Below are 17800 nucleotides of genomic sequence, written 5' to 3' on the forward strand. Positions count from 1 at the left end.
AATTACATAGTAAAGCAAACATTAATTGTATTGTGTGTTTTAAGGTTCGATAGCAGAAGTGTATTTTGATATTTCATGAATGTCCTAATTTCCTGGAGATATTACTACCTAATGGTATGCCAATATTATGGCACAACAGTGCAGAGAGGCAAGGACTCCATGCTAAATTCTATATCTAATCTAATGGTCAAATGGTTATTTATATAGCGCTTTTGGCAAAGCGCTGTACATAGAAGTTATTTATCACAATTATCACCAAACCAGAAGGATGAAAGGCTAAGTTGGCCTTGCCAGGATTCGAACCTGCAACCTACATATCACACACAGAAAGCAGCAATGAATGCTCAACCGGCTGAGCTATCTTATCGGCTAACATCCTTTAGAGGTCAGTTAACTGAGTATTGACCGAGGTATAATAATCACAGTACCTAGATGTTGGACGAACCATTCATGAAGCGCTACATAAAGTTAAATACCTATCTGGATTATCCATTGGGACAGGTTTTGCTGAGTTTATATTTCAATTACCAATGTAACTTTCAGTTGTTTGTTTTTAAACAGCGCTTGCACTTCCTGGAGGGTCATGTTTTGGATGTTTTAATTGTAGTCTTGAAGATTTGAGAGGCTAGAACACCTCTGATTGGAGTAATGACAATCATTCATCCTTGAGCAAAGACTCTTCTGTCACTGACGATTTACAGTAATGTACCCCACTGACTGCAAGGTTGAATGGATGTAAACTAGTCATCATTTTACACACTGTTTTTATAATTAGAGTGTAAATTAAATTATAAGTGTAAAAATTATATCCCGCTGTATGATTATGCACACAGCACCGGACCTCTGAAATATACAATTGTGCAATACTGGTTTGCTTTCACTGGAAAAAAGCATAATTTGTTACAAAATATGAATTCTCAATTGCAACTTAGTTTTCCATCTCATTAATTAAACAATCCTAAAATTCTAGGAAAAACAAATATGCACATTGCTTCTGTTTTCTCCATGAGCATCAACACAACAGAAGCGGAATGGAAAGAAACTATTCCTTTCATCACAGCGTGCTGTTTTTTTTTTTTGTTAAAGGCTTCAGAGAAATACATTCTGTTTCAGAGGTGGCTTGCAATTACATCCATGTAGATAAAAATCAAAAGAAGCCTTCTAGTTTCTGTCAAGTAACTGGACCTTTGCACTGCGTCTTCTCTAAACCTATGTGTAAATGTACACAGGAAAATAATAAAGCTATCGTATTTACAAGATTTTCATGCGTAAAAAGGCCTAGTATGCACCTTATCTGGAGGCCTGAGTATAGTAATATGTTATTATATTGATATCACCTATATTCCACAATGCACAAAGTCATTTTAACCTGTTAACCTGCTTAAAGAGGTTAAAGCAAAACAACTAGGAGACACGTACTAAAATATTAAAAACGAAAAGAGCTTGTTAGTGCACAAATAGTGCAAGGAAGTAGATAAATTGCACCAAATAACCAAAATGTTCTAAAACAGCATTAGCAATTTTAAAATGTGAGTTTCATGTCAAAGCACTACTCAACATAAAATGATCCAAAGACCTCAGCGGTTAGCACTTATGACCATGTTACAGCAGAACATTGGAATATAGTGACTCACGAGTCAGCAGCCAAGTTGTCTTGATACAGTTACGTACATTTGTAATAGGTCCATACCTGCCCCATTGCTCTAGGGTCTCCCAAATGGAACGGGACATGTTGGCACAGACAAATAAAAGAAATCGACAGAAGCAGCCTATAACTAGACATCCAGCGACCATTGCAAAACTGACACCGCATTCCATTTGACATCAAACGCGGCTCCTACCTCATTTGCAACATTAGCACCACTGTTGGTGGTAGATCTCTTTTTTTCGGCTGGTGCCTCCCGCTGGAACAGCCTCTCTGCCTCCCTGCCTCCCTTAAACTTGAGGGGAACCATCTCCGGTTCCGGAAGCACCTCAAAACCTTTCTCTTTGTTCTGCTTTTTCTCCTCCTCTCTTCTGCTGACCTAGCTGTAACCTGTACCGCACTGGCTACCTGGACACCCATGATCTCGGGCCTAGGTCCCTGCACCGCCAGCATCACACCTGCACTGCCCACCTGGCAACCCCCGCACTTGGGGACTGTTTCTGTATCCCTACAGTCTCCTGTCCAGCTCTTTTCACCCGATGTCTGCACCTACCCATGCACTTGCCACTTGTTGACTGTCACTTATTGTTATTATCTATTCCCCTGTACTGCACTGTCCCGGCCCCCTTCCCATGCAAATTTGAATGACACTTGGCCTATTGGGAACGTTGTCCATCCTCCCTTTGTTCCCCTCCCTTGCCTCGTTGCACCTTGAAACACTTGTGTATAGGCGCGTAATAAATGCCATATCATATCTGAGGGAGCTGGCCAATCAAGCCACTGAGAACACAGGCCGAATTGCCTGTTATAAGTCTGCTCACCCTCGCATCTACTGTGCCATTAGCACCTGTGATGTTCAAATGCGGGGCTTAAAAGGTGAGATGACATAAAAAATACAAAAAATAAAAGATTTTTGCCTTACCCTTTTTCCTGCAATGCTGACAGTTGAAGTCTGTTTTCAGTGTTGAAGACAACCAACAGTGGAAACAGACTCCATCTGTCAGCAGTATAGCACGTCTCATGAAAAAGTAAGTTTCCTTATCTTTTGTATAAAAAAAAAATCTAACCTCACCTTAAAAACCACATCTGCACATCGCGAGTACTAAATGATAAGTGACCTGCACCAACTAGCCAACCCTGCCAGTAAGGGCACCGTCCTCCTCTTCACTTGGGCACCAAGTCTTTACTGGCAGTGCTGGCTTTCCTTCACAAACTGTATCTACACTTTGAAAACACCCAGTTTAGGACGAAAAAATATTGTTCCCCAGTTACACAAAGCACAACTAATGTTATACATAAACATATTTTCCCCTATCCACACAAGAGTCACAAACATTTACCGTTTCCACTGTTGAAAAGAAACAATATGCATATAATGAAAAGACATACCGGCCAGGAGAGAAACAGTCTCCTTATATATAGGGCATGCCGGCCAGAAGATCATAACAGATTTGAAATCAAAATGCTGGAGAAGAAAGAAAGGATGCACCCTCAAAGATGAAGAGGTGAAGGGAACAAATAATGGGTGAGATAAAACCAGAGAAACTTGATGCATAAGAAGGTGTGAAAAGGAATTGATAAGTAGTAGGATCCTTGGCAGAGTGGGGGTTATAAATGTTCTGCATGCTACGCGAATAGCTTTCCTGAGGGTAACACACCTTTGTGACACACACATTTCATGCAACCTCACATCACACATGTTTTATTCATGGCTCCAAACATAGAATGCAACAGACCAGTATGGAATTTCATAGCTGGACGCAAAACACTATCAAGGCTGGATGTAAAGGCTATGACAGCGAGTAGGACTTTAATTTGTCAATAACAAATCTGGCTCTTGGAAGAATCAATATCATATTATGCTTTTAAAGGAAACAACTAAAAAAAAGTATAGGAAGACCGAAAGATGGTTTAATGACCTTAATAACCAGTGAAGGAGACTTTAGATTTTAAGAAATCTATTGCTCCAATTAAAACACTTTAATCGCATGCTTTAAACCCAGGTTCTGACTGCAGCTGATGCAGGGTAAACGCAGGGAGAAAGGCCTTCTGTTCCTTTGCCACCATCTGCCCCATTCTGAATAAATTCCCAGACAGAGCGGAAACGTAGCCTGGAAACTATGAACCCGAATTTCCCTTCAACATGTGCTAGTTGGAAAACTTTGGAATACTTTAAAAATTCTTTACCTTTATTTAAGTATAATGCCAGGAATGATTTGAGTGGAGCTGCTTGACGTCTTGCCACCTTTGCAATCTTCTGGGGGGATAAAAAAGGAACACACTTTGCTTCTTCCACAGCAGAAAAAGACAAGGGAGGGAATCCCTGATGAAGCCACAGGACTGAACTGTGCAGGGGTGAAGGTCCAAAGATGTGAAACTGGAAGTACAGCTGCAGATCCAGCAACAAATTCATCAAGACTGGGTCTACCTGTCCCTACTTAACAAGTATCATGCGCCTGCAACTCTCTGAATCCAACTCGCCGTGACCTTTCGGGTGTACCCCTAATAGTCTATCCACCTAACTGTATCCATATTATAGCACTAGATTACCGTAGCCCCCTTCTCGTATTAGCAGATGCCTTTCTACAATATATGTACCCATCAAATGCCTTTGACAGAGTTCATTGACTAATTTTGTGGAAAGAAATTGACACACTGGGAAGGGGGGGTCCCCTCAAACTATACGACGATACTCTGTTTCAAATAGCTACATCCTTTTAATAACGTATCAACAAAAAATAATTATATAACACAGAATGAAGCACAGATCTATTTCTTCCTCAACTTGTTAAAACATCTTTGAATAGCTTAACTCATGCTGATAAAATGATACTATTTGACTTAATGCCAATTGGATTATAATGGCATTTTAACTTGACACCGAGTTTTAGAAAAAAAACTAATTAAAAAAATCTAATTTTAAAAACAATATAAATCTTTAATGTTCGTCGAAAGAACCTAACATTTAAAGGGGCTCTTGATTCTGGTGTGATTTCAATAGTTAAAGAAAATAAATGTAAAGGTCCTGAAGTGGTCAGTGCATCATACATGCATACTATTGCGATAGTACAGAACTAATAACTCTTAAATAGATTACTTGGTTAATTTATCTGGTTTCAATTCATTAAACTGTATGAAGTGAAGAATATTCAAATAGCACTGTTGTCTTTGTTAAACTGTATGAAGAGAATACTATTACAATATCTGGAATAAATATTATTTCAGAGAAACCACACCCTTAGAGTCCAATCTAAAGTGTTGAGAGGAAAAGCCTTTTGAGGGTCCACAAATCAAGTAAAATGGAACTACATTATTTGGAATTGGGGCCATCGCCAATTAATCACAGAATAGGTGGTCAATGAAGGAAAATGAGACATGAAAAGGACTACAGGTGATTTATCACTCCTGTTGCATCTAAGGTGTTGTTCCAGGAGCTTTATAATGACATTAGCTGTTATTGCGGTATTACACAAACGTACCTTTTACAATTGACCTTTGTCCTAATTGACCTAATAATAGTGGTCCTAATTGACCTTCTGCACAATCGACCTTTACATTTATTTTACTTTTATATATATGTGTGTGGGGTGAGTTTGGCGTAATAAATAATATAATGGGAATGGGTAGGGGTTTTGGATTGAGTGGGGGGTTTCCCCCCGCGTATATGTCCTAATTGACCTTCATTTCACGACCAATTGTGAAAAGGTCAATTCTCCTGTGATCAATTAGGAAAAGGTCAATTAGTATACATCCGTTATTGTTGCCAATACAAGGCATACATCCAAAAATTGATTAGAAGAGTTTTCTAATTAAAATCATATTGATTAGCAAACAAGCTGATTTTATTAGCAATGTTGTACTAATAATTCTAATGTCACCAGGTGTTATTTGCAACCAAGACATAAATTAGCAACACAGCATTTTTGTGCACTTCTGAAGACAGACATAAGTGAGTTGACTGTAAAATCTAAAGGTTCACCACATGAATTAGCACAAATAGATATAATACAAAAGGATTTAACAGTTTTCAGTGCAAGGCTCTGTACAGATGGATACAGCCAGTGTTGCACAGTGCACTGTCGGGTATTCTGTAGGCTTGTCCTATCATTTGCTGTATAAGGAGAGAAGTTCCATAAATCAAAAAGTACACAATGTTAAAGCAAAAGCATAGCTGGAGACTAAGTATTTAGTTTGGTGTTGCAACAGGCAGGGTAATTGTCAAAAAATCAGGTAGACAAGATGGCCCTTACCTGTCATTGAGATCAACGGTTTTCAATATAGCATTAAATATCACTTTCCGGGGAGGGCAGGGCCTGGTAAGCCCGAGCCAGGTAGGCCCAAGCACAACATTCCAGCCTTGCATGACCCTGAAAGCAATATATATGACTAATAGAACTCCAAGCCGGCAACTGGGGTGCAGTTACTGGTTTTGTTTTTAAGGGAACTGAGATTTTTGAAATTCATGCTTCCCTTAAAAAGAAATCACATATGTCTATAATTGCAAATTATTTCCAGAACCTGGAGGTGGGCCAGTTGGTGCGTTGGTGAGTGATCAGGGGGGATAGCTGGGGGGATTCTGATGGGGTGATTGAGGTGAGGCACTCCAGTGGAGACTTGGCCTAGGGTACTGCCTCTGAGGACAGGGTGCAGCTGGCTGGCATGAAATGCAGGTGGTTACTTGCCGATTACGCTTGCATACCCGGCCTCCTGATTGGCCAGTTGTCTCCCAGAGCTGCTAACATATACTGCATTCAAAATCGTAGAGCAAAGCGAGCTCTGGGGATGGTCTGCAGATGTACAGACTGGATGGAACTATTGATCCCTACTTTGTGTATCCATTATTTGAGAGGAAAGAAAACAAGGGACTAAGCAGAGTGGGTGGTGTAGCAGGCAGAAAACTGGTCAAGCTAGGGGGAATATTGTAGTTTGCGGGCATCTTACTTTCAGATTAGCTGCTAATAAATTAACCGGATAAGACAGAATGTCAAGGAGTTACAGATCAGCTCATGGGTTGAATGCAACCAGCAGGTCACAGAACTAGCTTTTCCACCAAAAGCATTAGGCTGTGTTGAGCATGTACATGTTCATAAGTGTTCACTGGTCAATATGATGCACCTTCCCCTACAAAATGAAATATATTTGACACCGAGATTTAGATACAATGGCTAAACTTTACTGAAAAACATGGTGACAATGTAGTGTTTAGCAAAACAAAAGAGGTGATGGCTGGAAGGTTTAGAATAAATCTTAACCTCTGGCATTGCTCCGGGCAACCCTCCAGACCATTGTTCTTCGCCTGCCAAGCCATTACAGAAGGGGAAAGACCATATGCAAATCAGGCATGGCCCCACCCCCAAAGGGGCAAAACAAAAGAGGTGATGGCTGGAAGGTTTAGAATGATTTATTCTAAACCTTCCAGCCATCACCTCTTTTGTTTTGCTATTGTCACCCCGAGTGGGAGGGGTATGCCCAGACGTGGGTCCCGTGCCTGCTGGGCCTAGAGACCCAAGCTACTCCTCACTGATGAGCCCCAACAAGGGTGAAACATGTTTGGGGATGCTTGTGGTCTCGTGCAGAAGGGATTTGGCCTAGCAGTTTGGGCTGGACTGCCCCTTTTGGGGTGGGGCCAAGCCTGATTTGCATATGGTCTTTCCCCTTCTGTAATGGCTTGGCAGGCGAAGAACGGTGGTCTGGAGGGTTGCCCAGAGCATTGCCAGTGGTTAAGATTAATTCTAAACCTTCCAGCCATCACCTCATTGTTTTTGCTTTGTCACCCCGAGTGGGACGGGTATACCCAGACGTGGGTCCCGTGCCTGCTGGGCCTAGAGACCCAAGCTACTCCTCACTGATGAGCCCCAACAAGGGTGAAACATGTTTGGGGATGCTTGTGGTCTCGTGCAGAAGGGATTTGGCCTAGCAGTTTGGGCTGGACTGCCCCTTTTGGGGTGGGGCCAAGCCTGATTTGCATATGGTCTTTCCCCTTCTGTAATGGCTTGGCAGGCGAAGAACGGTGGTCGGGAGGGTTGCCCAGAGCATTGCCAGTGGTTAAGATTCATTCTAAGCCTTCCAGCCATCACCTCTTTGTTTTTGCTTTGACAATGTAGTGTTTGACAGTAAAAATATTGTAATTATGCATTATCTAATAACTTATATTTTTAGGAATGTGTCTGCAGGACTGTCTTTAAAAAAAAAAAAAAAGTTCACACGTAGTGGTCTTTGCCAAACAGAGTACAGTCAGCTTGATAAAGGGTAATCCTGATTACTTCCTGTTTGCAATTACTTGAAAAAGAAAGATGTTTTCTTGGCTAGCACTTCCACAAAGGCCTTTGCCACTTAAGTGTGTAGGAGAGGATCACTCCTGCACCCTCTTTCCATTATTATAATGATTAGTCTCTTTGAACTTGCAATAGCAGAGAAAGGAGGCTGGGGAGAGCGTTTAGGGCAAGAGGAATGCAGGGTGAGCTGTGTTTTCATAAACAGGGTAATTTAAATTGCCAGCTATGCTAGACAAGTGTCCATTTAATTAGCAAATCTACAGAACTACATAGCAAATTGTTATGCGACACTGCTTATTTTATTGCTTGCAACATGGTAAATTAAAGGACATTAGTAGAGCATGTTTAAAAAATAAAAAAAGAATCGCAAACATGTAGAATATATGTAAAGGAGATTTTGAAGAAATTGGACCATATTATCCTAGTGTGTCCTGCTCTTAGTAAATTAAGAGATAATAGCTTAGAAATTGGTTTCATTGCAAAAATAGCAGTCTGTTAAAACAAAAATGGGCATTTTTACAAAGCAGGTAATATTCAGATTTGTAATCACCTTATGCACTTTTCATAAATTTTGAGGAGTGGTTTGAAATTGGTAAGAATGTAAATTTCTTCTTTTGTAAAGTAATATTTACTTAAATTATTTTGTGCGGTTTGTATGAAACCTATACTCAAAAAAGGTTCAATTCTAATAAAAACAACTGCCCCAACTAAAGCAGCCAACACGCGCCAAAAATGAAAAAGGATCCCGAAAAGAGCGAAATGTACAGTAATACTTTACATCAACGTACAGTAATTGTTAACTTCCGGCAACATTTCTCCCAGGAAGCAGATACATAAACTGCAATGTGCCTGTAAATATTGTGGGGATAACACTATGACTGGGGCATACATTTTTCTAGGACACGAATGAAAAAGTGGGCCAATGGCAATTCATGTGCGAGAAGAATATTTATCCAGCAACAATGGTTAAAACTACTGGACGCATGGTAAAATAAATCAAACTGGCCAAAAAACGGGCCCACTTTGACCAAAATAAACTTGCCCACACTAACATTTTGGGTTTTTGGTTCAGGCATTTGCTCTATAAGCCAGCCGAGCCTGGATAAAATGCTAATTTGTATTAGATAAATAAATCTATAGCATTCCAGGCCAACGTATTCAGCTGTACAGCTCTACAACATCCCTACGTACAAAATATTAGTGTATAATTATTAGGGTGACTAGATGTCCGGGTTTATACATGCTAAGTACTTTGCTTAAGTCGCCATAATGTCGCTCAAATAACACATGTAACCCTTGTATGTCACTGGTAAGTACACTGCAAATGCGGAAGCTTCACCCACCAAAAAAATAAAAACGCGGCAGCTCTGTAATTCTGAAACACCCGGTTCCCCACAAGACGTAATCTAGTGTAAATTCTTTACTGTTTTACATTTCGATAGGTCCTAAAACTGAGCACACTCAACAAATATCTAATACATGTATAAAGCAGTATATGCATTCTGAGCCATACACGTTATTTGTGCCAACTGCATGCATGCACACGCGGGTGATGTGTCCCTGCACACACGCTGTACCCCGCCCCTCGGCTCTCACCTCCCCAGATGCCCAATTTGAGCTGGGAACTGTCCAGATTCACCACGTAGTCCCCCAAAACGCGATTCAGGACATCGACCACCACCGACTCAAAAACCATTTCGCCGCCGGGACCGGGCACTTCCCGCACACAGCGCGGGCACCCGGGATACAGTGGCAAGTGAAGGGCCCAGGACAGCAACCTGACAGCTACTGGGAAAGAAGCGCAAACCACCACGTGAAAATGCTGCAAACATGTCCCGCCTACAAAACGACACCGTTTGTTGGAAAAAAATAGAAGGTACTCGGTTATCGCCTTCCCCGGTCCCCATCTTGGCTAGGGAGGTGTAATTAATTTAACTTATTTAAAACACATTACAAAACAACCAACATACTACCAAGTAACCACGACCCTCCAAAGTTATGTTTACGATACAAAACAACCATATATTATTTCAACAAATTCTCAAATCGCTCGCTTATTGATAATCTGATAGATAGTGGCATGCGTTTTCAGCACAAGATCTCTTGCCATTGATTCTTTTTTAATCTACCTCACATGTTCTGGGGACGTTATTTGCAATGTGCTGTAATAACTCCCCTTTCAAGATGGCGATCTATGCTCCACTTGTGAATAACTACGTTTTTGTATGCCCTTAAAATGGGTGCGGCTGCGATGAGCATTTTCAGACAAGCTGTCATATCAACGTATGGCACACCTTCCGATTGGTTGTGAGGTAATTGATTTGGGAACTTCAGAGGATAAAGTTTTAAGATAGAAAGAGGGAGCTTTTATTTGTACCCCGACAAATAAAGGGAATAAAATGTTGTAGTCAGGAGTATTTTTACAGTGGACAACGTAAAAAGTAAGTTGATGACAACATGTTTACTTAAAACAGAGGGAGATTCGTGAATTTAGACACAGTTGTCTTGACAGATTAGGCAGATATATGGCAAAGGGCCTTGTGTGCAAAAAGGACAGAGGGCCCCAGTTGGGCGGATCAGGAGGAGGAGCATAGAGGGGGCAGAGTTGCACAATGGTGAACTTTATGGACAAATGCTACGTTTTTTATTTGTTTCATTTTTGCAGTTTTCTGTATTTGAGAGTCTGACTTTTGCTGGAGACAGCTGGGCATCGTTGCCAGGGTTTGTGGTAATATTGAATTATGAAGCCTGAAGATAATGTTGGAATTGATAGGCTTCAAGGCAATGGGCAATGGGAAGGACGCTACAGGAGTTGATATCACGGGATAATTCCTACAGCATGCAGATCCATTTAGTTGATTTTTGATTTATTTGCATTGCGCAAAGCAGACAAACTTAATCGTATTTTGGCGCAGGTGATGATATATCAACTCATAAAGAGAGAGCGCAGAGAAGTTTGAGAATTCCACTGACAAGCAACACATGGGGTTCGATGAAGATCGGCACATCCCTGCCTAGCAGAGATATTCATTTGAATAGATGATTCTTTACAGCTTTTCGAAAGAGACTCAATGATTTGATGGTCTGAATCTATATGGGCAGCCTATTCCATACTCTAGGTCCATAGACCGCAAAGCTCTGGTCACGTCTGGACACACAGGCAGATGATGGTATACTTAAAAACAATTTGTCCTTCTAAACTTGTCCAGACAGACCCCAACTCTCGGGAAGGAGTGAACCACATTGCCAATATTAACATACACCTGCGCGTTGTTGGCGTACGAATGATAGTTAACCTTATGTTTCCTCAAGATATCCATCAAAGGACGCAGATCAGATTAAATATTGGGGGGTGGGGGATGTGATCCAGGGGATCTGACACACATCCTCCCAGCTTGACTTGTCGCTGCCATTCTGTTAAAACAAACTCGAAAAAGGGAATGTACCAGACTTATCCTTGGCCTCAAGCCCAGGGACCGCATCTCTCCGGCGCTGAAATCCCTCCTCTGGCTCCCAGTGGCTGCAAGGATTAAGTTCAAGTCCCTCTGCATGGTCCACAAGGCTTTCTGGGGCCAGACCGTGCACTACCTACAACAATCTCTGCCTAAATAAGCTCCTTCTAGACCCCTCCACTCGGCCTCCTCCAACTCTGCGGGTGAGCCATTTCTCCAAACAGAGATTTGGGGGTAGAACTTTATCCTCTGCAGGTGCCTCCCCTTGGAACAGCCTCCCAGCCTCTCTCCGTCTTGAGCCGGACCTCCTCAAGTTCCAGAAACTCCAGGACCTTCCTCTTCCTCTTCCCCTTCCTCTCTCGCTCTCCCCTGCTAACTTCCTTTCTCCTCTCTCCTGCTTCCCTCCTCCTTTATCCTCCCCAACTCTGCTCAGTTTCACTGACTAGTTGTCTGGTGCACCTCCAGAGCCTCACAGGTCCCATGCTCCCCACCAGTCCTACACGTGCCTCCGGGCCTCTGCACTCTGCCTTTCACATCTGCACCCAGAATACGTTCCATGTGAGGGGCAACCTCTCTGCACTTAACGCAGGCCCCTGATGGATTGGGCGCACTTGTTCCCCTTCCCCTCCCTCACACGCCCTGTCCGCGCACATGCACAACCTTGAATACACTAGGCCTAGCAAGATCGTTTGTCCTGTCCTCCATTGTCTCCCCTCCCTAGCTTGGTTGCGCCTGAAACACTTGTGCAGAGGCGCATTATTGATGATGAGGTATCATCAATCAATCTGAATGTCGCCAGGCCAGGCACAGTAGTTTATTGTTCAGTATGTCCTTTTCCTCCTCCTCCCCCCTCCTTCTCTCCACACTCCTTGCCACGCACTTGTACTATCTGACAAGTCGTTAGGCCTAGTACGGCATCTTATTGATTCTATGGTCTTTCCTTCTCTCCACCCCCTTCTCTCTTTCCCTCTTGTCATGCACTTGCACTAGTAGAAATGCCTCAGGCCTAGTATGCTAGTTAATTTTGTTCGATTTTTCGGAAACTTCAAGGCCTAAGAATGATTACTGTATTCCCACCTTGAAGCGCTTTGAAGCACTCCACTTGTGTATAAGCACTTCACAAAAAAATAATTACAATTACATTAGCCTATGCCGAAACATTTCCGATCGTCTTCAGTCATTAGATTAAGATATGTTGATCCACTGTATCAAAAGCGGCTGAGAGATCCAGCATAATCAACAAAGATACCTCCTCCCGATCAGCCTCCCTAAGGAGGTCATCCCACAAAGACAGCAGAGTGGTCTCAGTACCAAAGTACAGGAGCCTCTCTTTCTTAACATGCTCCTGTAGTTGCACTGTAAGTACCTTCTCAAGTACTTTGAGACCTGCTACTGGTCGTTATATCTTCTAATGCAAATTAGACTTTTTCAAGAGCGGCGTGATCATTGATTTTGTGCATGTCCCCAGTGTTCTTACCCCACACACTTGAAATGTCATTGACGCTTTGGACTGCCTCTTTCTGGCCTTCTGCCGTGGGTGATTTTCCTATACCAGTGCCAGTGGATAAGAACTTGGGGGTGTACCTCTCCTCGTCACTCACAATGGCCACTCAGGTTGGCGCAGTCTGCAAAGCAGGACATTTTCATCTCATGGTGCTTTGCAAGGTCTTGCCACTTCTGCCTAGCCTTCTACGACCTTTGGTAGTGGCTGCATTAGTCTTAAGTCATATAGACTACTCTGCAATGCCTTGTTTTAAGCCTTGTTTTAAACCCAGCACGTGGGTCTGATCCATCGGCTCCAGTTGCTGCAAAATCTTGCTGCCTGAGTGGCCACTAACTCTGCCCATGGAGCTCATATCACTCTTGTCTTGCGTTCTCTCCACTGGCTCCTGGTGGCCAGACGGATAGCTTGGTACACCGGGCCCACTATCACCTGGGTGCTGATTATTTTCTGCATGACTGTTAAGATGCAGGCAAGACCAGCGCCTTTCCCACTGCTCCACCAGCACCCCAAGGTTCATATTCGTGTCAACCTAGCATTTCAATAAATATATAAGAGGTGGATGACCCAGACACAGGAGTGCCTGAGTAAGGACTGGTGTCCCTTAAAAGGTGTGTCTCCCTTCTTAAATATCGGCATTGCCACTGATCACTTCCAGGAAGGGGGCGTAGGTCCCTGTGAATTATTAATGGTCATTGGAAAGGCTAAACCTATAGGTAACTCTTTTTTTGAATTTGAAAGGCAGATTTGTATCATATGGAATGAGAGGTATGTGCGGTATAAGAACAGTAACTAAGTTCCATCGACTACACGGGTCTCTATGATGTGTCTTTCTAGACACGTAATTGTGAACCTTGTTCCATTGCAGAGCCCCCGTGATAGCATAAGGGTGCATAGTACCATCATTACAGCAACTATTTTCAGTTTTAACTTGTGAGGAGGCTTTTGTCATACAGCGTTTTGCTCTTTAGAAACGGAAACATTGCGCCAGTAATTAACTGTTCATTGACACTGGAACTGCCGTGCCCTATGTGAAGAGAATTTGGGGTGGAAAGAAGTAACCTGAAATTATTCAGAATGTTTGCGATAGTGGAAGGTGAAGGTGACCGCGTTGAACCGTGCTCATTCTGTTTGTTAAAATGATAGCTGTTGTGGAATTGGAAGAACACACAGAGGTGCACTTTGCCATTTGGACAGCAGAGGGCAACCTAACACTGAGTACGGAAACATAACTAAGGGCCTGATTCATAGAATCCAGCGCAGAAGCAGCACAAGTGCTGCGCGCCAAGAAGGAGCATGCGCCATGCGTGCGCCAGCCGTGGCGCAAACCAGCAATTGCGCGGTACGCATATTCATGGATTTCCTGAGGCATCAGTAGCCGTGGTGCAATAAACAGCAAGCAGTGCCAGTAACGCCCCCAACACGGCCCTGTGCGCATGAAAAAGCCATTGAAATGCCCAATACGGCGCAAGGCCCTGCGCCATCCATAGCCCAGCACACAGCCCCCTCCCCCCATCGTAATCGCGTAAAAAATCGGAGCATACCCGCTCGCACCAGCCAAATCGCGTGGAAAGGGCCACGCGTACCCCAGCGAAATCGCGTACCGCGCTCGCACCAGCCAAATCGTGTGGAAAGGGCTGCGAGTACCCCGTCCGCACCCCAGCGAAATTGTGTACCCCGCTCGCACCAGCCAAATCGCGTGGAAAGGGCTGCGCGTCCCCCCGCGAAATTGCTCACCCCGCTTGCACCAGCCAAATCACGTGGAAAGGCCCGCACATACCCTGTCCGCACCCCAGCAAAATCGCGTACCCCACTCGCAACAGCCAAATCGTGTGGAAAGGGCTGCACCTACCACAGCAAAATCGTGTACCCCGCTCCCCCCAGCCAAATCGTGTGGAAAGGGTCGCGTGTACCCCGTCCGCACCCCTGCAAAATTGCATAAAAATCGCGTGGGTAGGCCCGCTCGTACCCAGTCCGCACCCCAGCGAAATCGCGTACCCCACTCATGCCAGCCAAATCGCGTGGAAAGGGCCGCACGTGCTGCCATCAGCCACGAACACACCCCGCAGGCAGCCCACACCACGAGGGCCCCCCCAACACCCGTGACCATACCCCACATGCAGCACACACCACATGGGACCCCCATCACCCGTGACCATACCCCGAAGGTAGCCCACACCACAAGGGTCCTCCCAACACCCGTGACCATACCCTGCAGGCAGCCCACACCACAAGGGCCCCCCAACACCCATGACCATACCCACAGGCAGTCCACACCACAAGGCCTCCCTAACACCCATGACCATATCACGCAGGCAGCCCACATGGGACCATACCCCGCATGCAGCCCACACCACATGGGATCCCCCCATCACCCCTGACCATACCCTGCAGGCAACCCACACCACAAGGGACCCCCAACATCCGTGACCATACCGCGCAAGCAGCCCACACCACAAGGGCCCCCCAACACCCGTGACCATACCCTCAGGCAGCCCACACCACAAGGACCCCCCCAACACCCATGACCATACCCCGCAGGCAGCCCACACCACATGGGACCCCCCAGCACCCCTGACCATACCCCGCAGGCAGGCCACACCACAAGGGACCACCCCATCACCCATGACCATATCCTGCAGGCAACCCACACCATGAGGGCCCCCAACACCTGTGACCATACCCTCGCAGGCAGCCCACACCACATGGGATCCCCCATCACCTGTGACCATACCCCGCAGGCAGCCCACACCACATGGGACCCCCCCCACTACCTGTGACCATACCCTGCAGGCAACCCACACCACAAGGGACCCCCACATCACCCGTGACCATACCCCGCAGGCAGCCCACACCATGGTATTGTTTTAGGCTATCTTGGTAGCCTCGAACTTAAGTCCGCTTGAATATATTTTTTCCGGCTGGGTTTAGTCACCATTTCTTTTTGGAAAAGTCTTTCTCGTGTTCGTCTCTACGCGACAAACCAGGTTTGGTTCCTTTGTTCACTGTCTTTTTAAGGGCTTCTACACAGAAGCCCTCTTTTAGTCGCCTGAAAGTCTGGGTAGGCAGGATGTGAGGGAGGGGTTTTAGGACCCCTGCCATGGGTTCCCTTGGTAACCCAGGTCGCACTCCTGTTTGATTGGCTGGGTGACTGTCCCCGCCAGGACAGCCACCCTGCTGTGTGATTGACAGCCAGGCTATGTGAATGGGGGGAAACTGCAGAAAGAGCAGGTCTCTGGGTCTGGAAGAGCAGAGTCGCCACTTGAACGAGAGAACCGAAGAGGAGCTGACAGAAGAGGACCCCTACCACGACTGAACCGCCCGGTGAAGCCCTGCTGCAGGCCCGAATCTTCAGACTCCAACAACAGAGAGGATCTTCCAAGAATCTTCTTCCCTTGAGCTGGTGGGACCAACCAGTTCACCCAAACTCCAAGCCAGGGCCCCCTCTTCTGATCGAATTCGGTGTACAGAGCTACAGTGGGCCGGATAGCCAGGAAGGTCGGACCCTGCTTGGGTTTTAAGGAGCACACCTGTTATTAGTTTTTTTGCTCTGCTGCTGGTTTCTTCCCTGGGTGGTACAGGACCCTCCAGTCTTCCTACTTCATGTCAGTCCGACAGTCGCTTCAAGAACTGTGAGCCTGCTGGAACTACCAGGAGCGTCCGCCGCAGCTACATCTTCTTCTCTATTTAAGGTACTGTTCAACATCCAGTTGTTCGTTTCGTCCAGCCGCGGTGAAAGGGTGTGAAACCTTTCGCCAATCCGAGGGCTTGTCCTTCTCTTCTCTTTACACTAACTTTTCTGCTGACCAACTTCGTTCTAAACTCTTGGCAAAGGCTTAACCGCAAACTCCCATGAACTGTGTGATCCTGAGCAAAAGACTTTTGTCCGATTGACTTTGGCCCTAAGCCTTTTGCATCTGATTTACTCACTGTAGTTCCTCTTTCTAGATTTCCCTGCTTACTTACTTGTTGGTACTGCTCCATTTCTACCTCAATTTGTCTTTTCCTCCCTTTTAAATTAACAGAGTGCCATTTTGCTCCCACTTCATTTTGTGAGCTTAACTTGTCTGGAATTTAAGGGAAGTGGTGTGGTGTATTAGGAGTGTGATTTTTGAACTGCTTTACTTTAGTGAAATGTTATACAACTGAAGAGTATATGTATATTCTTTTACTTGAAAACCTTGAGTCAGTGTTTGTTTGAATCATAGTGATTGCTGTCCTTTTTGTAACTATTTGATACTGCTCACTTGCTCTTGTGATAAGTCTAGATGCTCAGCTATTGCTACCACTGTACTGTGTAGTACAGGCTTGTACCAAAGGTGAATTTGTGCTGCCACTTGTAGTCCTAATTGTGTGTAGTGTTTCCAAAGGGTACTGCATATAATTCTGCCTAACACCCCCCAACACCTGTGACCATACCCCGCAGGCAGACCACACTACAAGGGCCCCCCAAGACCCGTGACCATACCCCGCAGTCAGCCCACACCACAAGGGCCGCCCCAAGACCTGTGACCATACCCCGCAGGCAGCCCACACCACAAGGGGCTCCCCCAACACCCGTGACCATACCTCACAGACAGCCCACACCACAAGGGTCCCCCCAACACCTGTGACCATACCCCACAGGCAGGCCCCAACTCATGTCCCCCACCAGTGACGGCAACCTGCAGGTAGGCCCCGACTCATGTCCCCCACGCCCACCAGTGACGGCAACCTGCAGTCTGGCCCCAACTCATGTCCCCCACCGCCCAACACATTGCCCTAACATGCAATCATGTAGCATATGTCCACTAAAATGCCACCACACGCTGCACCCCCACAGTGCACCCCAACACCCATCCATTGGTCCTGCTCCCCAGTACATGCACCAGGGCATGGGAATCACCAAACACACATCCATGCATGTTTGCACACACATGAACAACAT

The 17800-nt window shown here is 45.2% G+C and overlaps 1 protein-coding gene across 5 annotated transcripts in view; it reads right to left on the bottom strand.

Annotated features, from left to right (window-relative positions):
* The window catches only part of VPS13A (vacuolar protein sorting 13 homolog A), a 2994934-nt gene extending 2985213 nt beyond the window's left edge, over nt 1–9721 (bottom strand). For all 5 annotated transcript variants that reach the window (XR_011280366.1, XR_011280367.1, XM_069625905.1 and 2 more), the window contains exon 1: nt 9517–9721. Coding sequence is in view for 3 of the 5 variants with exons in the window: in XM_069625905.1 (XP_069482006.1) it covers nt 9517–9616 (100 nt within the window). In the remaining 2 variants the exon portion in view is untranslated. The remainder of the gene's footprint in view (nt 1–9516) is intronic.
* Nucleotides 9722–17800: the final 8079 nt, after the last annotated feature.

This window comes from Ambystoma mexicanum, chromosome 6p (genome assembly GCF_040938575.1).
Source record: "Ambystoma mexicanum isolate Mex_15411 chromosome 6p, UKY_AmexF1_1, whole genome shotgun sequence".
Classification (NCBI taxonomy): Eukaryota; Metazoa; Chordata; class Amphibia; order Caudata; family Ambystomatidae; genus Ambystoma; species Ambystoma mexicanum.